The following is a 22,414-nucleotide window of genomic DNA, read 5'->3' as shown; positions in this document are numbered from 1 at the left end:
TTGTGGCAGCTGGTTAAAGGCGGGGACCATGGGAACTCCATCCTTGTTCCATCTAAGGGGGAGAGGGACCAAGAGCAGAACTCATTGACACCGAGGAGACACGGGTGAGGGATCCATCTATGACAGAAGGGGGAAACCCATGTTTAATAATGAAAGAGGACATCTCAGATATACTAATATACTAAAGAAAGAGGACATCACAGATGCCCAATGAACATAATCTAGTGTTCTGGCAAAATACCTTCTTTGGCATGCATGCTTTGAAAATAAATGTTACGTTGTATTTGATGTAGATAGGCCTACACAGCCAAGCTAATTTAGTCTTCATTGGAATTGTCCAATGTTCACTATACAAGATTTGTACCATGCAAGTGCCAGCCAAAGAGCATCTCCCAACAAGAGAAAATCTAAATGCTCTCCTTGACAAATATTTTACAATATTTCTGTTGCTTAGTTTCTCATTGCACTGGGATGATCTCTACTAAAAGGAAATTTAACTGAAAGAGCTACTGTGGGTGCAAGAGCAGATGAATAATATACTAACTTTTACAATATTCATAAGTCACAAGTGTAATGGAATATTATCCACTTGCCTGGAGGAGTGCAAATCCAATAAGATTCAAGAAGCTCCACAACATCTTGGACAATGCAGACTGCCTGGATGGTATTCCATCCATTACGTTCACTCCATCACTGATGTATCAAGAACACAGGATGCACTGCAGTAACTCATTAAGGCTACTCTTTCTGACCTTTCTGTCATGGGCCTCCTCCAGTGCCATAGTGAGGCCCACCGGAAATTGGAGGAACAGCACCTCATATTTCGCCTGGGCAGCTTGCAGCCCAGTGGTATGAACATCGACTTCTCCCACTTTAGATAGTTCCTCTGTCCCTCTCTTCCCCTCCCCACTCCCAGATCTCCCTCTATCTTCCTGTCTCCACATATATCCTTCCTTTGTCCCGCCTCCCTGACATCAGTCTGAAGAAGGGTCTCGACCCGAAACGTCGCCCATTCCTTCTCTCCTGAGATGCTGCCTGACCTGCTGAGTTACTCCAGCATTTTGTGAATAGATACCTTCGATTTGTACCAGCATCTGCAGTTATTTTCTTATACATTAAGGCTACTCTGATCACATCAATTGCATATGTAACCACATCAATTGGACATACCACCAAGAAGGGCAAACACAGTAGGCATTTGGATTGCTGCTGTTTGCAGGCACCCTTACAATTCGCCTACCACTCTGGCTTCAAAATATATCACCATATATTTCAGCTGGGTTGCATCCTAGAACTTCAAAACATTGTGGTAATATCGTCACTACCTTCTCAAGATCAATTAGGAATGCATTGCCTGTGAACTCCACATCCCAGAAATTAATAAACAAACACACAGAATTTGTGCATCGTGATAAAGAGTGTGAACCCTCATCATATTTCCCTTCAGTGTATGTGCGCTAAAGCTAATGTTACCAGTCAGTTAAAATCAGTGATAGCATGCTTCTGTATTAAATTTGACTACTCCATCGTATTACTAAGCTACCTTTCTCAGAAGTAACTACAACTTCAAAAGTTCAATTGCAGATCAGTAAGCTCTGTTATATACAATGTTGTCCTCTGAAGCTATGCCTACCAACAACTTTGAAAGTTTATTTCTCAATACAAAAATCGACACAAGATTGGTTGATTCCCACTGCTTTGAAGGTCACACTGTGACTAAGAGCAGCATTGAAGTGGTGTGCTACATTGGGAATAATATCTATAAAGTTACAGGGAGCAGAAACTTCAGACATATGGCCGCATTCTCTCCCAAGCTCACAAAGCACTTTTTACTTGATATTCCTCGGATGTAGCTGTCCTGCAAACTGTTCATTTTGAAAAGTTTAGAATTTTAAATGTAGGACAGAAGGAGACCCAATTTCTATCGTACATAAATCCCACTTCAGTATAGAGGACCATCTGTGATCAGAAATAACATTTTGAGTATTTATTAAATAATAGAGGCCATTTTGTCCAGATTGTGCCACTTAGAAAACTTGCTTCCACACGCCAACACCGAGTAGTGCAAACAATTCCAAATTGATTTTACTCACCATTATCAAATTCATCTGGAATCTGTGGAGAAAGAAAGAGGAAAAAAAGTGATCAGTTTATGCAGGCTGCTTATCAGCAGGTTGAGAGCGCGCTACACCACAATCCCATTCTCCCAATTAAGATAGAAATTAATCTCCAAACATATGAATATTCAAATACATCTGTCAATGGTTGGGGAAGCAGCTGGTCCCCAAATCACAGTCAACACCCACACTGTAGCTGGAGTCAGGTCTGCTGCTAGGCCGAGATTTTATTAGCAGCAGGCAGTAGAAGTCAATCCACATATTTATTCCCTAAACCCATTCTATCCTAAAGGCTTAGGCTCTCGCTGGGTTTACAAGCTACTCATACAAGTGGATGTTCTTTGCTTTAAACATTGACTGCCCAAGGGCTATTTGTGGGCATGATTGCCAAGCCCAATCCTGCCTTCGCCCACCGGCGAAACAGGAGCAAACACCGAATAACAATTAGGGGGCGCGAGAGCACGAGCTGATTTTATCAGCACCTCCCTCAAGCACGGGCCAATTGTAATGGTCCATCTACAGCAGTGGATAAAATGAGCTATTATCGCAGCACAGACAGGAATTAAACAGCTCCTTCTGGTTTGCATGCTTCATGTGTTAGGCAGTCACCAAACCATCAGCAGCTGTACTCCTGTATTTTAAAAGCCAAACACTAAAAGTAATCATGATCAAGAAAAGTTAGCACCTCAGAGGCAGAGATAAGAAATGATATAGGCAGTTAGGTGACAGTAAAATTATTAGAAAAAACTTCACAGGTCTTCATCGCAGAAAAGAGAAATATATCAGAAATACGGGAAATAATGGCTCTCTGAGAGTGAATAACTGACTTGACATACAAAGTGCTGCAAAGATAGTGAAAGATAGCTGCAACCCATTGGATTTTTAAACATGTGAATTAAAAGACAACAAATGGTGCTCTTATAATAGACAAAATGGGGAGCAGGAAAATGCTCAAATCTATTAGTGGTGTGGCAACTAAAAAAATCATATGATCAGTCATAGTCAGTGCAGGCTTACACAAGGGAATGGTGTTTGGCAAATCTACTAATATTTAAAGGTTTGGACAGCGGGGTAGATAAAGAGCCATGGGTGTAACATCTTTAGTTTTTTGAGAGCATTTATTCAGTAAAAATAAAGATTAGAGATGTGTAGGAAAGAACAGCAGATCGAAGGTAGTTTAAATCGAAGGTAGTCACAAAATGCTGGAGTAACTCAGCGGGATAGGCATCACCTCCGGAGAGAAGGAATGGGTGATGTTTCAGTTCAAGACCCTTCTTCAGTCTGAAGAAGGATCTCGACCCAAAATGTCATCCATAAAACTCTCCTAAACCCGTGACCTCTAATCTTTAGATAGACACAAAATGCTGGAGTAACTCAGCGGGACATGCAATCATCTCTGGAGAGAAGGAATGGATGACGTTTCGGATCGAAACTTTAGACTGAAGAAGGGTCTCGACCCGAAACGTCACCAATTCCTTCTCTCCAGAGATGCTGCCCGCTAAGTTACTCCGGCATTTTGTGTCTATCTAAAGATTAGAGATCACGGGTTTAGGAGAGTTTACTGGTGTGAATCTAGGACTAATTGGTGGACAGATAAAAAGAGAGTAGAAATAAATGAGTCAAAACCAACATGAAAGAAATCTCTTCAGTCACAGGTTTGCAAATCTTTTGGAATTCTCAAACCTAAAATGGCTCTGTTCATTGAATCAACCACAATTTTTGGACACTAAGGGAATCAGAAGATCAAAGGGCTAGGTCAGGAAAACAGAGTTGAGGAAACACAGCCTATGTTAGCTGGCAGGACAAGTTCATCTTTTAAATGGAGAACTTCACCAGATACTGCCTTCCCCATCACTGATATGGACAGTAAAGGTGTTCCACTGTAGTTACATAGATAATACTCTTGCTTTGGAGATAGGAGCTTGCTTAGGTCACACAAGCACAAATTCTAGGCCGACAGACTGCTGCACATCAGATGATAAACCTTATCGGATCTGTATAGCCGCAAGAAAAAGCATTCGCAAATCTTTTGCCTAACAACAATACAGATCCCATAAGGCCAGTTAAAGAGCACAAAGTTCCCTCAAATAATCTGCCCAAAATGTATCTTTTAACTACCATCGTTAAAATTGCTTACAATCTCATTGCTGAGTTTGGGATTGCATGCAAATTAGTCATCGTACCTACATCATAACAGTGTCAAGAATTCAAAATGACTTCTTGTCTGGATGTTTTTGGGATGCTTTGAAAAGCCCAACAAAAATACATGTCCTTCTTTCTTTAAGGTGATCAGTAGCATTACTCACTGGTCTATCTCCCCTAATTTGTTCTGTGATGACACTGATTTTTGACAGGTTTTTGAATAATAATGATTAATGAAAACATTTATTCATGAGAGCAACTGGTGAGGAATGTACAGTAGCGCAGTGGTACATTTGCTGCCTTACAGCGCCAGAGACCCTGGTTCGATTCTGACTCTGGGTGCTATGTGTACGGAGATTGCACCTTCTCCCTGTGACCTGCGTGGGTTTTCTCCAAAGGCGTACAGGTTTGCAGGTTAATTCCCTTGGTGTAATTGTAAATTGTCCCTAGTAGTTTTAATGTGTGGGGATTGCTGGTTGGCGAGGACTCGGTGGGCCGAAGGGCCTGTTTCCATGTTGTATCTCTAAACTAAATAAATGGATGTAGTTATGAGAGATTGAAATGCTGAAAGTAAGCAGCAACGTTGCACCAGATCATTATAGAAGTAATCCAAGCATACTTACTCGGGTCCTGTTGCCATCAGTGGACATCTAGGTACTTTGTATTCTCCACAGTAATCTAGAAAAAGGTAATTACCCAGTTCTAATGAAAGGTGCTGGATCGGAAATAATAACCATTTCTCTTTCCATAGATGTTGGCTGTTTTGAGTGTTTGCAGCGTTTTCTGTTTTTATGTCAAAACACAAGTCTTGGGAAGATTTTGACTCACAAAATGTTAATACTGTTTGAACCATTGTTCAAATGTGACAAGATTTAAATTTGTTCAGAAAGATTTTATCATTCAGGTAGATTTAGTTATTAATAATATAGCTTGCTTTACTATTACTTGCTGTGCTATACTACAACTGGGACTTGAAAATGGCGCCAAATCCGGCAACTCTTGTCATCTGTCTCAGTGTACTATTTCTATACATTGACATCTGTCTCAGTGTACTATTTCTATACACTTGTATTATACGTAAGATATGCTTAGCTATAGTAATACTTGTACTGAACTGTAGCAAAAATAAATTTCACTGTACCTCAGTACACGTGGCATTAAAGTACCATTGAGCCATTGAACATTGCTATGCATTTTTTGAAGAAGTAACCAAGAGGGTTGATGAGGGCAGGTACATGAACATAATTTCCATCAGCAAAGCCTTGATAAGGTTCTGTATGGCAGCTGCTCCGGAAGGCTAGATCGCATGGCATCCAGGGAGAGCTAAGTAACTGGATACAGAGTTGTCTTCACAGAAAGAAGCAGAGGGTTACGGAGGGATGTCATTTTTCAGACTGGAGGCCTATGCTCGGTTCATTGATGTTTGTCATCTATATCAACGATTTAGATGAGCATGTACAAGGCATGATTAGTAAGATGGCAGATGACACTAAAATAGATGGTATGATAGATAGTGAAGATGCTTATCAAAAATTACAGCAGAATCCACTTAGCAAATGGGCTGAGGAATGGCAACATTTCTTATAAGACTTATTTCAGATTAGTGTGACATGTTGCATTTTGGGAAGTTACACCAGAGTGGGACCCTCAAGGTGAATAGTAGTTCTAGAGCAGAAGCTCCAAAGTAGCATCACAGGTAGAGATGTGTTGAAGTGTCCCGGCGAGCCGTGCACGCCCGTACCACCCGCCAAACAACCACGCCGCCGACCAGAATGACGTCCGAAGACCGGAACACGCCGCCGGTAGGCCCGACTCACCCCACAGGCCTTCCAGGGGATTGCAGAGAAGCCGGGCGACGAGGTCCGTCTGGGCCGAAGGAGCCTCAGCGGTGGTGGCGATGGGAGCCTCGGCGGTGGCAGCGGGAGACTCACCAGCTACGTGGGCCTCGGCAGCAATGTGCGCCTCGGTGGCGGTGCGGCCTCGCGGTCGACGAGCGTGAGGGGGGAGGGAAAGATAATGGGGTCCCAGAGTGGGGGGAACCACCATGAAGAACAATGGGGGACCCGGCCTGGGGGAGGGCACTCTAGTTTAGAATCCTCTGCTCAGGGGATAAGTCTGTGTTTGTTTGTTATGACAGTATGGCAAATGACATTCCTCGTATGTTGCAAAACATGCTTGGAGAATAAAGTATGATAGCGATTGCGATTGAATGTGATTGTTTAGTGTAAGAAAATAACTGCAGATGCTGGTACAAATCGGAGGTATTTATTCACAAAATGCTGGAGTAACTCAGCAGGTCAGGCAGCATCTCAGGAGAGAAGGAATGGGCAACGTTTCGGGTCGACACCCTTCTTCAGACTGTGATTGTTTGTTCATTTGTTCCGGTGAAGGCGCTGTGCACACGGCAGCCAGCCAACAGTTGCTTGTCTTTTTCTTTTTGTTTTCACTTTTAATTTCAAGTTTTTGTGTACCTTGTGTGTTGTGACTGACGGCAGACAAATTTCCCGCCGGGGATAGACAATAGACAATAGACAATAGGTGCAGGAGTAGGCCATTCAGCCCTTCGAGCCAGCACCGCCATTCAATGCGATCATGGCTGATCACTCTCAATCAGTACCCCGTTCCTGCCTTCTCCCCATACCCCCTCACTCCGCTATCCTTAAGAGCTCTATCCAGCTCTCTCTTGAAAGCATCCAACGAACTGGCCTCCACTGCCCTCTGAGGCAGAGAATTCCACACCTTCACCACTCTCTGACTGAAAAAGTTCTTCCTCATCTCCGTTCTAAATGGCCTACCCCTTATTCTCAAACTGTGGCCCCTTGTTCTGGACTCCCCCAACATTGGGAACATGTTATCTGCCTCTAATGTGTCCAATCCCCTAATTATCTTATATGTTTCAATAAGATCCCCCCTCATCCTTCTAAATTCCAGATGAATAAAGTTTTATCGTATCGTCTCATAAGTGGCTTTTGGGACGCTGGCCTTCATCAGTCAGGATATTGAATATAGAAGTATAGATGCTGGAGTAACTCAGCGGGACAGACAACATCTCTCAATAGAAATAGATGATGTTTCGGGTCGACACACTTCTTCAGTCTGAATGGGTCTCGATCCGAAACGTCACTCATTCCTTCTATCCAGAGATGCTGCCAGTCCTGCTGAGTTACTCCAGCATTTTGTGTCTATCGTTGGTTTAAACCAACATCTGCAGTTCCTACAACATATAGAAGTTGGGATGTTATGTCATAGTTGTACAATACATTGCTGAGGCTGCACTTTGAGGAATGTGTTCAGTTATATCACCCTTCTAATAGCAAGATGCCATTAAGCTGGAAAGAGTGAAGAGAAGATTTACAATGATGTTGGCAGGACTCGATGGCCCAAGCTAGAGTGAAATGCTAGGACTCTATTCCTTGTTGTGCAGGAGACCAATGGGCGACCTTATGAAGGTGCACATTGTTTTCTTTTACAAGGTAATAGAATCAAGAATTAGAGGAGCTAGATTTAAAGTGAGAGTGGAATGATTTAACCAGAACCCGAGGGGCAACCTTTTCACACTGAGGGTGATGTGGCTATGGAATGAGTTGTCAGAGGAGATTGTTGAGGCAGTTAAAATAATATTTGAACGGCATTTGGATAGGTATATGGATAGGAAAAGTTTAGAGTGATATGGGCCAGACGTAGGCAAATGGGACTAGCTTAGATGGAGCATTTTGGTGTGGATGAATTGGGCTGAAGGACCACTTTTCCACGCTGTAGGACTCTAAATAACACCCCATAGTTACAAATAAATACTTCAGATTGGAGATTCATCGAAGCTCTCCCACAGACTGCCATAAACTGCACACCCAGATGTACGAATCATCTTATACTGATCTTTTAAACTGTTTTCAACTTTTGTTCTATAATGATTTTGGATAACAGCAAGATTTGTCACATATAGAAACATAGAAAATAGGTGCAGGAGTAGGCCATTCGGCCCTTCGAGCCTGCACTGCCATTCAATATGATCATGGCTGATCATCCAACTCAGTATCCCGTACCTGCCTTCTCTCCATACCCCTGATCCCTTTAGCCACAAGGGCCACATCAAATCCCTCTTAAATATAGCCAATGAACTGGCCTCAACTACCTTCTGTGGCAGAGAATTCCACAGATTCACCACTCTCTGTGTGAAAAAAAACTTTCTCATCTCGGTCCTAAAAGACTTCCCCCTTATCCTTAAACTGCGACCCCTTGTTCTGGACTTCCCCAACATCGGGAACAATCTTTCTGCATCTAGCCTGTCCAACCCCTTAAGAATTTTGTAAGTTTCTATAAGATCCCCCCTCAATCTTCTAAATTCCAGCGAGTACAAGCCGAGTCTATCCAGTCTTTCTTCATATGAAAGTCCTGCCATCCCAGGAATCAATCTGGTGAACCTTCTCTGTACTCCCTCCATGGCAAGAATGTCTTTCCTCAGATTAGGAGACCAAAACTGTACGCAATACTCCAGGTGTGGTCTCACCAATGCCCTGTACAACTGCAGCAGAACCTCCCTGCTCCTATACTCAAATCCCCTCGCTATGAATGCCAACATACCATTCGCTTTCTTCACTGCCTGCTGCACCTGCATGCCTACTTTCAATGACTGGTGTACCACGACACCCAGGTCTCGTTGCATCTCCCCTTCTCCTAATCGGCCACCATTCAGGTAATAGTCTGCTTTCCTGTTCTTGCCACCAAAGTGGATAACCTCACATTTATCCACATTATACTGCATCTGCCATGCATTTGCCCACTTACCTAACCTATCCAAGTCACATTGCAGCCTCCTAGCATCCTCCTCACAGCTAACACTGCCCCCCAGCTTCGTGTCATCCGCAAACTTGGAGATGTTGCATTCAATTCCCTCGTCCAAATCATTAATATATATTGTAAATAGCTGGGGTCTCAGCACTGAGCCTTGCGGTACCCCACTAGTCACTGCCTGTCATTCTGAAAAGGACCCGTTTATTCCTACTCTTTGCTTCCTGTCTGCCAGCCAGTTCTCTATCCACATCAATACTGAACCCATAATACCGTGTGCTTTAAGTTTGCATACTAATCTCTTATGTGGGACCTTGCCGAAAGCCTTCTGGAAGTCCAGATATAACACATCCACTGGTTCTCCCTTATCCACTCTACTAGTTACATCCTCGAAAAATTCTATAAGATTCGTCAGACATAAATCCATGCTGACTTTGTCCAATGATTTCACCACTTTCCAAATGTGCTGCTATCCCATCTTTAATAACTGACTCTAGCATTTCCCCCACTACCGATGTTAGACTAACTGGTCTGTAATTCCCCGTTTTCTCTCTCCCTCCCTTTTTGAAAAGTGGGGTTTCCTTAGCTACCCTCCAATCCTCAGGAACTACTCCAGAATCTAAAGAGTTTTGAAAGATTATCACTAATGCATCCACTATTTCTGGGGCTACCTCCTTAAGCACTCTATCCATGATGGTTTCCAAATATAATGTCAAAAAGTTTAAATGTCAAACAAAAATATTATGTTTGTATCCCAAAAAGTAAACTATCTTTTTTGGGAGTGAGATACAAGGAACTGCAGAAGCTGCTTTACAAAAATAGACATGAAGTGTTGGAGTAACTCAGCGGGATTACCAGAGATGCTGCCTGGCCCAATGAGTTATTCCAGCAAATTGCTCTTTTAGATTTTTATCTTTTTTAGAGATTTAGAGATACAGCGCGGAAACAGGCCCTTCGGCCCACCGGGTCCGCACCGCCCAGCGATCCCCGCACATTAACACTATCCTACACCCACTAGGGACAATTTTTACATTTGCCCAGCCAATTAACCTACATACCTGTACGTCTTTGGAGTGTGGGAGGAAACCGAAGATCTCGGAGAAAACCCACGCAGGTCACGGGGAGAAAGTACAAACTCAGTACAGATGGCGCCCGTAGTCAGGATCGAACCTGAGTCTCCGGCGCTGCATTCGCTGTAAGGCAGCAACTCTACCGCTGCGCCACCGTGCCGCACAAGTTACTCCCAAGTTACTCCCAATAAAAGACACAAAGAAGTTTTATTACGAATTAGTAAGACTACATCGGGAACGTTGTGTATAGTTTTCTTCTTTAATAAAAAATATACTTTCCTGAAATGCAGGTTATTATTTACCAGTTTGATTCCAAGAATCAGGCTTTTGTCTTACGAGAATATAGAAGAAATGGCCTGTCATTTGTGTCATGATCTCATTGAAACATGCAAAAATTCTGAAGATGAACAAGGTAGAAACTGAGTGGCATTTATCCCCAGCCGGCAAGTCTGGAACTGTAATATTCTCTAGGTGTGAAGTTAGCCAGTTAGGAATGAGATGTGATGATTTGTTTCCTGGATGCAAGATGTTGAAATTCTCTACTCTCGAGATGTGGTTGCTCAATTATTACATGGAAAATTATAATGTATATTTCAGACAGATTTAAAGATACTTGAGGAAATTAAGGGAATGAACGCCTGTGGGGATATGGCAGGAAGGCTGAGGATGCGGTAGGAAAATTGAACCAATGTAAGATTTAGCCGAACGGCAAAAAGAATTTGAACAACCATATTGCCTCCAACTGCTTCTATTGATTGCAAATTGTGTCATTTTCTAAATCAAGAAACAAATGACTGTCATGTGATTGAGGTAGTGTAATTATCAAAAATGCAACAGCATTCATCTCATTCCCAAATGCAGATAAATGATTGAGATGTTGTTCCATGCGTAGAGTGGAATGAGGGCAATGAAGCAATCTCGTTGTACCCCTGTACAATGACAATAACGATATATTGTATTGTATTGTAATAGCCTGAAAGTGCTTTCCCAAAAGTCAGCGTGTTGAACCATTTTGGCCACAATTCTTCACAGCAATTTTCATCTTTAATTCAGCACAGATGCATAGTTAAACTTTCTTTATTCATTCTAGGCAATGAGATGGAATGACAATTGCTGTGGTTAAAACTCCAGAAAACACTAATCCATGTTCAATCACTGCCGAAATAAATGTAATCATTCCTGGGAATTCATCAATGTGAAAATGTATGTTCATGTGCTAACTGTGTGCTCTTTTGGAGATTTGATGTAGGGATTAAAAAGAAGAGCTTAAACAATTACTATTTGGTCTACATCTGTCAAGTTTGCTTTGTTTTTAACAATGTTAAAAGTTTTCCATATGAAATTAAGAAAGCTATTAAATGAGAGATGACAGGACATGTTGTCAGTTTAGCATGCAGATCCTAGGTTTCATACCGTGGCATCGAATATTACTGAGCGCAATGGTTATGTCGAATATTTATAAAACACTGGTTAGACTACAAATGGAGTATTAATTTCAATTATGAAAGGATGCGAAGGTTGGGTTTCTAGAGAGGTTTAAAAGACATTTATGTGGTCCAGGAATGGTTCCAAAGAATGAAGAATTTCAGCAACAGGGTTAAACTAGAAAGCCTGAGCCTGTTCTCTTTGCAGCAAGGAACATTGAGGTAAGTTGAGAGTGGTGAACGGGATGAAGAGTTTGCCTCGAGGGAAAAGGGAGTAGTTTGAGGCTACATTCTCCTATTAAAACGTAGACGGTTCTGAAGGACTAGTTGCTATGAGAAGGTTTCTCCTGAAGTAGTATAAAAATAGGAATCAGTGTAAAGGGATGGCCATTTAAGTCAGGTGATGATTATTTACTGTGTAGAAAGGAACTGCAGATGCTGGTTTAAACTGAAGATAGACACAAAAAGCTGGAGAAACTCAGCTGGACAGGCAGCATCTCTGGAGAGAAGGAATGGGTGACATTTTGGATCGAGACCCTTCTTCTGACTGGTTAGGGATAAGGGAAACAAGAGATATAGACGGTAATGTGGAGAGATAAAGAACAATGAATGAAAGATATGCAAAAAAGTAACGATGATAAAGAAAACGGGCCATTGTAAGCTGTTTGTAGGGTGAAAATGAGAAGCTACTGTGACTTGGGTGGGGGAGGGATGGAGAGAGAGGGAATGCCGGGGCTACCTGAAGTGAGAGAAATCAATATTCATACCACTGGGCTTTAAGCTGCCCAATCGAAATATGAGATGCTGTTCCTCCATTATTTACTGCTCTTGTATGATTGTGAATTTTTGGAATGTTATTGGTGAGCACACATTGTGGCAAAGCTGACAAACCACTTCTATCACTTTCCCTGTGAACAGTCAGTAAATCAGGCAGCATCATTTGCATCCTGACCTGCTGGGTATTTCCAGCATTTTCTGATTTTATCTCACATTTCCAGCAGATCTAGTTTTTTTTTATTTTCACTGTTATCACTTTGCTGATGTGGACTAAAGCAGAATTAAATTCAATTTGTTCTACTTTTTAAGATACTGAAAGATATTAAAAGAAAATAAATAATTTGGTCGGGAAAGTATGTAAAATATGCAGCTGTTTTGTAAAACCTAAAAGAAAATGGTGTTTAAATTTGTATTTAAAAGCCACTGAATTATTCTCTTGGTTAATTAACAAACTGGTAGATAAACAATGTTGATATTACAAAAGGATAGTATCATAAATGTTTAAAGGAAACATTTCTGTTCTTCACTCAAGGATATTGAATTGTTGGAACTTTCCACCCAAGAAGACTCAATTGCCGAATAGTCATAATGTAGGAAACATTATGACCATAATGTCGGAAATCTACCCATGGATATTAGAACATGACAAAATACAGGAGGGATGAAAATTTTGAATGCACTCCCGCCACAACAGTTTTGAATATCTATGTAAAGTGTGTTAGCTGGCACAAGCCTCCATTTGACACATTAAGCTCTCCACATTAAACACAAAGGGAATGCTTCTTCATGAAAGTGCTAAGTACCTTTCATCACAGTCTTGCCACGACCTACACGGTGGGAATTTGTGTTCCCACAAACCAAGTGTTAAGTTCCTAGACTCGGTGGCAAATTATATTAGATAGTTTTAGATATCTTCCCTCGCACAGCAACCTGTATCATACCATATTAACGAAAGGTTACAACTGACAGAAATTCCATCTCAAAATGTGAACATAATCTTCACAAATGCAAAAGGGTGCCAAATGCAGCATTTTACATTGCCAGATAGACGAGGTGTATTGCAAAGATAGACACAAAATGTTGGAGTAACTCAACAGGACAGGCAGCATCTCTGGAGAGAAGGAATGGCTGGCGTTTCGGGTCGAGACCCTTCTTCAGACACCTTTCATAGGTATATTGCAATATTTTCAATTGTATTAACACTATAGACCATTCAAGAGATTTATTCTTGATTTCAACTTTTTGTGCCACCACTATAATGTGTGACCAAGAAAATAAACCTCATCATAAATCCATGATTTATTAAGTAATTCATTTCAACTCATGATTTCATAAAGCTGCAATTTACTATGAGCCAGGTTGTCATAAAACGTTTGATTGTCTTGTTTGTAAAAGTGAGCTTCAACTTTTGTGTCATTGTCACGTTGGCTCAAAACTCACAAGCTTCAAGGTAAGTTTCAGCACAGCACAAATGCTGAGCCATGTACACTGCATTTGAGCAGCAGAGCTGGAGGTTAGAGTTCAGATTTCTACTCGGCAATGCATGGGCGCAGAAGTCAGCAATGTGCTGAACCGCAGTGAGGAACTCACCATTGGTTCTCTTCCACAATAATCACAAAGACATGTTTCAACCCATTGATTTTTGCCTGAAGGGAACCAATTATATATTGTGTCTCAGGGATGTTGGATCAGTCACTCCAAGAGCAGCAGGGCAAGGTTAGAAGGAATGATTTACAAATATCAACAGCCTCATACACTTCATGTATCATCACGCACATAAACTGATGACTGGAACCACAAAAAAAGATAGCATGTTTATAACCTTTCCAAACCAAAGCTGACAGTAGTGCCTGTAGTTCATATACAGTTATCAACATTTCAACAAATATTTCTCAGTTCGGAAGGCAATAATTATTGGTTACGTGCAGTGCCATGAAGATTCTGGTCCATGCTGGAATACTGTTTAATGGTGTCATCGCCAGTCCGATACCTCATCTAACTGGGCATCCCCTTAATTCCTCTCATAAAGAATTGTGTAGGAAGGAACTGCAGATGCTGGTTTAAAACCAAAGATAGACACAAAAAGCTGTAGTAACTCAGCGGGGCAGGCAGCATCTCTGGAGAGAAGGAATGGGTGACGTTTCGGGTTGTGACCCGTCTTCAGGCTCAAAGAATTGTCAGATTAGCCATGCAAAGTAATGAAGTACACGAAGGCTGGGTGAAAACAGAACCGATTAATGGCAACTACCAACCATCAAACACCAACAATGCTCACACAAGACCTGCATGCTTACATAAGACAATGGAGGAACCTTGCTTAGAACGAACCAGCAAATAAATAATTGTGGGCTCGGGAAGTGCTAATCTTCCTTCAGAGATATAAAATTCTGAACCCAACAAATGGTCTTCAAAAGAAGTTACTTTTCATAGTTCCACGTGCATGTAGCTTTGTTGTAATGCCTTTGCTGATCTTAAAAGACATCCTTTTTGATCAACAAATGCAGGTTCAAAGTAGTGGGATGTGTTCACATTACCTTGCAAGAAGTGTGCTTCAACACCACATACACTTGCTCTTCAACTATTCGTATTCAATGTGTGGGGATGAGACTGCAGAATCAAGGAGTTTCCCAGGGAGACTCACAATTTGAAGATTCTCACACAGTAAAACTATAAAATGCACCATGTACAAAGGAAGCTTTGCAAGTCATTAAGAAAGACACTCTCACAGGTCATTGTTAAGAGACATTGGTCAGTGCTTAAATCAGGCTTAGGTACAAAAGGGAGGGTTGGTAACAGAGTAAAAGACAAACAGAGGAAAGTAAGCTCTTGATTCAATGATCCAAATCACTTATATTCACTTTCTATTTATTGTGTCTAATTGTGAATTATTTGCAATTGTGAAAAATGCATGATCAAGAATCAAGGGATCATAAGTAGACTGATGACATGAAAGCAAATCATTAGCGTAACATTATATTTTCTGTAATATTGATAATGTACTTTGATCAAAAGGCTACCAACTAGCATATCAAAGGGTTAATGTATATACAGTGCCCTCCATGATGTTTGTGACAAAGACCCATCATTTATTTATTTGCCTCTGCACTCCACAATTTGAGATTTGTAATGGTCTCCAAGGGTCTCGACCCAAAACGTCACCCATTCCTTCTCTCCTGAGATGCTGCCTGACCCGCTGAGTTACTCCAGCATATTGTGTCTACTTTCAGTGAAGAGATATCGTTGAAACTATTTAGTGTGATTATCTCTCCACAAATATGTACAAGCATTGAAGAGAAGGAGATATTGGAAATAGCGGATCCCAGAATCTTGAGCAAAAAAAGTGCTGGAGGAACTCAGTGGGTCAGGCAGCATCCGTGGAGGGAAATGGACAGTTGATGTTTCAGGTAGAGACCAGACTTGAAGTAGAGTCCCTCGTAGACAGCCATTGGACTCAACAGCTCACTCCTCACTGATCCACGCAATGGCGAGATCATTTGAATCATTGCATTATCGCTGGTGCATCAGCCGAGGATTGAGCCTCAACCTGATTCATACCAGAGCTGCTGGCAGTTGTGTGTAAAATGGGCTCGTCCCAAGTTTGCAGATTAGCAGCAGTATCTTGAACACTTCTCTCTCACTATAAAATGCAGTCATGACCTCTTATGGCACTGATTCCATTTGCACTCTACTGGAAATGCACATTGAACAGTGTCAAATAAGCTGTGAAATAATCTATTTCATCATCTTAGTTATGGAAAAGAAAGGCTGAGTCAAGACTTTCACTTGCTGAAAGATCACTCCAACTTTGATTATACTTTGTGAGGGACCTTCCGAATCAGTCCTAAATTTGTTTGCATGTACTTGAGCCTGAACCATTATTCTATTCCTATACAAGATCCATGTTCAGAAGCTGCAACTTACTCAGGAGATCACAAACAGCTAGGTCAGAGTAGGGCTAGGAGTGGAATGTGGCCTCATCTTATCTTGTCCTATCCATCGCCTCCGCCCACCTCTCTGCACTTAAACCTAACGTGGACAGGCAGACTCCTACAGCAGAGAAACAGGCCCTTCAGCCCATTGAATCCATGCCAGCCATCAAGCATCCATGTACACAAATCCCACATTCCCGTCAAATCCCCTCAATTTCTACCATTATCACTACACGCATCTACATATTAACGGCAATCTACAGTGGCTAATTAACCGCTGGTCACCTTTGAGGGAGGAAACCTGAGCAGCCGAAGTCACAGGGAGAACACGCAGCACCAGAAGGCCAGGACTGAACCCGGGTCACTGGACTGTGAAGCAGTCGCACTACTCGTTATGCCACCAAAGCCCTCTCACCTTTCCAATTCATATTAAGGATCTTTCATCCGAAATGTTAACAAAATATTTTCTTCCCCACTGATGCTGACCAATCTGTTGAATGTTTCTGTCATTTTCTCTTTTCAATCACAGGTTGCTTTGTAAAATGTCCTCTCAAATCATTACACAAACCTCTAATGTCAGGAACAAATCTTCTCTGCATTGCTTCTGATGTATGAAATTTGGGAAATATTTTTTTTATTTCTCCAAGGTTTCCTTCCTCTGTGTCTTCAGCAAACTCAAGTACACGGAGTTCCTCTTCCCAATCAGGTGCAACGTTAATGCACTGGGATCCATTATCTTTCATTTCTTATCCTCCGCACACTCACTGAATTTATTTTGCTGTCACTGGGCTGCTTCAGTACTGCCGCTCCTTGTTTAACACAGATCCATAGAACAAGTCACAATGTACGTTGGTAATTACGGCTAAGACTAAGTAACTCCTCACAATTCTCCTTCAGACTCTGACATGACAGATGAGAAATTATTCAGCATCTCTTGAATTAAGTTGAATTGCCTTCATTAATTCACAGAGGAAATTAAGTTTACATTGTGCTCACATGAACAAATGGGTACACAGATTATCTAAGTGGGTCAATTATGCTGGATGAATTCTGCAGAACTGTGTTCCTGGGATGCTTCCCAACAAATAATGCTATTGCCTGCCATTCTGGCTGCAGCTCCCTGCTCTGTTGAAATCGCTATCTTTTTTGCCAAGTCTTTTCTACCGAATCCACATTAACAACAGTAACACTGCGGGCACTTATGAGCAACTAATCTTATCACTTGGGTTAAAGAAGATTCAGACAGTGAAACTGTCTTTTCACTCTCTTTGCTGGACAGTGATCAAGAAAACAGGCATCAATGCTGCATTAAATAGGAGATTTAATGCAGCAAGGAACTGCAGATGCTGATTTATACGAAAAAGGCAAAGTGCTGGAGTAACTCAGCAGGTCAGGCAGCATCTCTGGAGAACACGAATAGGTGACTTTTCGATTTGGGACCGTTTTTCAGGCTGATTGTGGTGGGGAGGGGTTGGAAGCTGGCCAATTACAAGCCAGGCTTTACCCTGACCCCACCGCCCTTCCAGCTTTCTCCCTCCTCCACCACTATCAGTCTGAAGAAGGGTCCCGACCTGAAACATTATCTGTCCATGCTCTTCAAAGATCCCGCTGAGTTACTCCAGCCGTGTGTCTTTTTTTTAAAATGCGGCTTTATTAAGCGACTTCATACAGCTGACAGGGCAAGGAATCTCACAGTGGCAGCAAGTTCAAACTAAGTAGTCAGTTTGCAATGTAATGCAAGCAGCAATGCAATGAATAAATTGAGAACATTTTAGGGAACTCACTGATGGAGCAAATGCCCATATATCTGCAGGAAATAGATCATGAAAATTAAAGATGATCCCTTCCCTTCCTTCCTCTCCCCCCCCCCCTAACCCCCCCGCCCTCCCCCCACCACCACCAACAACCACACACACACTCAAAGGTTCACCCAGCTTCCAAATGTTCCAGGCGACATCACATATATTCTCAACATTAAACTAATCGTCAGAAAACATGGCCAACTCTGCCAACGTGGTTACATATGCCATTGTATCCCACAAGCTAGCTTCATCTCATTCAGTAATGCCCGAGCTGCAGGGCTGCCAGAGCAGAAAAAGTAGAGCATTGACTCCAGCTGACATGTGGGCAATTAACAAGGCATGAGACCGAGGAGCATGAATTAGACTTTAGCGTCAATCTCTTCACCTTATGTCCCACGCAGAACACGGGAAGAAGTGTGCTGCATGCTAAAAGGCCATTGCCCATTTGTAAAATACAGATGGCATGAGGTTACGCCAAAGATCAAAAGAGAAACTTTCACATCCAAATGTGAACGTGTGTACATTCACATCAAGCTCCTTGTTCAGCTCCCAACAAACGAACAAGGGCTGTGAAGTGATATACCTCTAAGAGATTTACCTGCATACAAATAGATCCCTTGCTTCAAACACTAATAGCTTAAAGGTGCTGGTATTATCACTTCTGTGGATTCTAAGCCTTACACTCAAAAGTGATGAGGAAACCTCCCAGAACACATCTCCATCAGAGTTTTCCCACCCTGTCTGACTTTCTTACAACAGCCATGTGCCCCATATCGAGCACACTTGACTAATAAAGTTGACATAAAAACAAGCAAAGCAGGCTGCAAATGATTAGACAGCTATGGAAATTCAAACACTAAGCAGGAGCATTGCAAACAGCGTCAGTTCTTTCTCTGACAATAGGTAATTAGAACAGTCATCTCTGCCAATTGCCAAAAGAATTCTGAGATCATCTGCGGCAAGGCTTAAAGAATTAATTTTAGTTTCAATTTAGTTACTGGCAACAAACCGCACATCTGCTGACATAAACCGGTTGTGGCTTACATCATTAAAATTGCTCAATTAGGGTTTCTGCTGCTGAATGTTAACAGCTTTAGCCTCATTCCAAAAGTTTGATGAGAACATAGCTCCTCAGTGCTGAACTAACCAGGCTTGCTTCTTTAATGATATTTTTTTTCAGGAAGTGAGCATCACTGGCAAGGCTGGATGCCATTGAGAAGAAGGTAGTCAGCTGCCTTCTTGAACCACTGCAGTCCATCTGGTGAAGGTACTTTCAGTGTTGATGGATTGATAATTCTAGAATTAAAGTCTTTCATCAAAGAACCAATAGTTATATATTCCTGGTCCACTCGTCCCTTCCTACCCAAACCACCCCATCCCCGGGCACTTTCCCCTGCAACCGCACGAGATGCAACACCTGTCCCTTTACCTCCCCCCTCAACTCCATCCAAGGACCCAAACAGTCTTTCCAGGTGAGACAGAGGTTCACATGCAACCTCATCTATTGCATCCGCTGCTCCAGATGTCAGCTTATTTACATCGGCGAGACCAAACGCATGTTCGGCGATCGCTTCGCTCAACACATGCGCTCGGTCCGCGTTGGCCAATCTGATCTCCCGTTGGCCAATCACTTCAACTCCCCCTCCCATTCCCAGTCTGACCTTTCTGATTTGTACCAGCATCTGCAGTTATTTTCTTATAATAATAATAATAATATATTTATTTTATATAGCGCCTTAACACATGCACAAAGCGCTTTACAAATACAATTAACATAGAAACAAACAGACAAACAGACAAACTATCCTGACGGAAAAGCGGCGAATAATCAACGCCAGCGTCCTCTCACGTCAGGGTCCGGCAGTAGACATTAAAGAACACAAGACACACAGATACAATTTTTTACACAAAACAGCCATCACAGTGATTGCTCTAGGCATACCCTCACTGTGATGGAAGGCAAAGTCTTATCTCCTCCTCGTTCTTCTCCCGTGGCGCCACGAGGCGATCGAGGCTCCCAACCCCTTGAAGCCCCCACCGGGCGATGGAAAGTCCCAGGGTCGAGCCGAGCAGGCCGATGAAAGTCCTGAGCCCCCACCGGGCGATGGAAAATGCAGCGGCCGAGCCACGCAGGGCGATGAGAGTCCTGAGCCCCCACCGGGCGATGTAAAGTGCTGCGGCCGAGCCACGCAGGGTGATGAAGGGCCTGCGGGCGGGTTGATCGTGCCTCGTGCTTCGGGGCGGTCGAAGCTGCTACGGCTGGAGCTCCCAAAAGCCGGTCGCCAGCCAGGGACCTGCGAGCTCCCGATGTTGCGGTCTGCAGGGCCCACGGCCGAAGCCTCCGAGATGGTAAGTCCAGGCCCTGCGACCGGAGTCTTCGAGGTCGATCCCAGCTGGAGGCCGCCGACTCCACGATGTTGGCCGTTGCGCGAACGGAGATACGACACGGTAAAGGTCGCATCTCCGTTGAGGAGGAGATTTAAAAAAAGGTTTCCCCCAACCCCCCCCACCACCCCCCTACATACACAGAATTAAAAATAAAACAAAACGTACATTTAACATCAACAATGACAAAAAAACACAAACAAAAAAAACGGAGAGACTGCCGGTGAGCCGCAGCTGCAGAACACAGCCACGCCCCTTATACTATCCATTATATATTCCTAACTCAGTGTGATGCGAAACTTGAAGAGGAACCTGCTGGAGGTAGTTTCCCAGCATATTTGCTATCTTTGTCCTTCTTGGTTGTAGAGATTGTGGTTGGGGAGATGTTCTGGGAGGAATGCTGGCAAGTAAATACAGTACATTTTATATAATGTAAACACCATTTCCACTCAGCACTGGTGGTGGGGAAATTGAATGCCTCGGTTGGTGAATAGGGAAGCAAACAAGTTGACTGCTTTGGCCTGGATGATAAGATTCTTGAGTTTTGTTGGATATATAAAGAGAGCTTGCTATCACACTTCTTTCATGCCTTGTAGATGTCATGGAGAGTCACATGCTGCAGGATCTTCCATTTTACCACCATTTTATTTTGGTTGTCCAGCTGAGTTGAGTTAAGAGTGACCCCTCCCCATCGCGTTGATTCTGGGAAAATAAGCAGCAGTGGCGCAGCGGTAGAGTTGCCGCCTTACAGCGAATGCAGCGCCGGAGACTCAGGTTCAATCCTGACTACGGGCGCCGTCTGGACGGAGTTTGTACGTTCTCCCCGTGACCTGCGTGGGTTTTCTCCGAGATCTTCGGTTTCCTCCCACACTCCAAAGACGTACAGGTTTGTAGGTTAATTGGCTGGGCAAATGTAAAGATTGTCCCTAGTGGGTGTAGGATAGTGTTAGTGTGCGGGGATCGCTGGACCCGGTGGGCCGAAGGGCCTGTTTCTGCGCTGTATCTCTAAATCTAAATCTAATGCTACTGAAGTCAAGGGTAGGTGTTGGACCTTATTTTGGAGGAAATATGCCAAGCAATTTTATTGCATGAACATTTCTTGCCAGTTATCAACTCACAACTGAATGCTTTGAGTCTTGATGCATGCAATCAAGCACTGGTTCATTTGCTGAAAGGTAGTTAATGGAATTAAACATCATGCAATCATCAACAATGCCTCCATAATCTAATCTCTTGATGGAAGACAGACCAATGATCAAGTAAGTCAAACAGTGAGGAATAGGCCCCAAGAAACTCCTGATGTAATTAACCTCAAGCTTAGATAATTGACTTCTAATAACTATAAGCATCTTTTTTTCTGCATGGTATGGCTCCAACAGATGGAACGTTTTCCCCTTGATGTTAACAGAGTTCAGTTTTATCAGGCTCTTTGATGTCATACACACTCAAATGCCACACCGATGTCAAGGGCAATCACTCTCTCCGCACCTTTTGAATTGCCTTTTTGGTCAATGATTGGACAAAGCTATAATGAAGTCTGGAGCTAAGTGGTCCAAGCAAAATCCAAACTGAGCAACAGTGAGCAGGTTATTAGTCACTAGTGTCTGTTGATGACACCATCATTGATAAGTTCTATCACCTTGCTGATGAATGAGAATCGATAGTCTGCTAATTATCCAGGATTGGTTCAGACTTGCTGTTCGCGAACTGACATAAACGGGCAATTTTACACATTGTCAGGTCGATGTCAGTATCGTGATGGTAACTGAATAGCTGGGTTAGAGATGGTGCTAGTTCTAGAGCTCATGTCTTCAATACTACAACTGGGATATTGTCAGGTCTTTCTTGTATCCATTGCTCGTGGCCACTTCCTGTTTTCTCATGGAGCAAATCAAAATGGCTGGACCTATATTGTCTCACCTGCTGCTGCCAAAACTGGAATGAGTGAAAACATTATGAACAGCCTACCAATTTTACCAT

At 42.6% G+C, this 22,414-nt stretch overlaps 1 protein-coding gene across 1 annotated transcript in view; it reads right to left on the bottom strand.

Moving 5' to 3' along the window:
- The window catches only part of timm50 (translocase of inner mitochondrial membrane 50 homolog (S. cerevisiae)), a 122,886-nt gene that overhangs the window by 64,264 nt on the left and 36,208 nt on the right, over positions 1-22,414 (bottom strand). Inside the window, exon 3 of the mRNA XM_078430904.1 lies at positions 2,094-2,115. Within this exon, the coding sequence (XP_078287030.1) occupies positions 2,094-2,115 (22 nt within the window). The remainder of the gene's footprint in view (positions 1-2,093; positions 2,116-22,414) is intronic.

Source organism: Rhinoraja longicauda, chromosome 41, assembly GCF_053455715.1.
Source record: "Rhinoraja longicauda isolate Sanriku21f chromosome 41, sRhiLon1.1, whole genome shotgun sequence".
NCBI lineage: Eukaryota > Metazoa > Chordata > Chondrichthyes > Rajiformes > Arhynchobatidae > Rhinoraja > Rhinoraja longicauda.
This window is presented reverse-complemented; position numbering and strand designations above follow the sequence as displayed.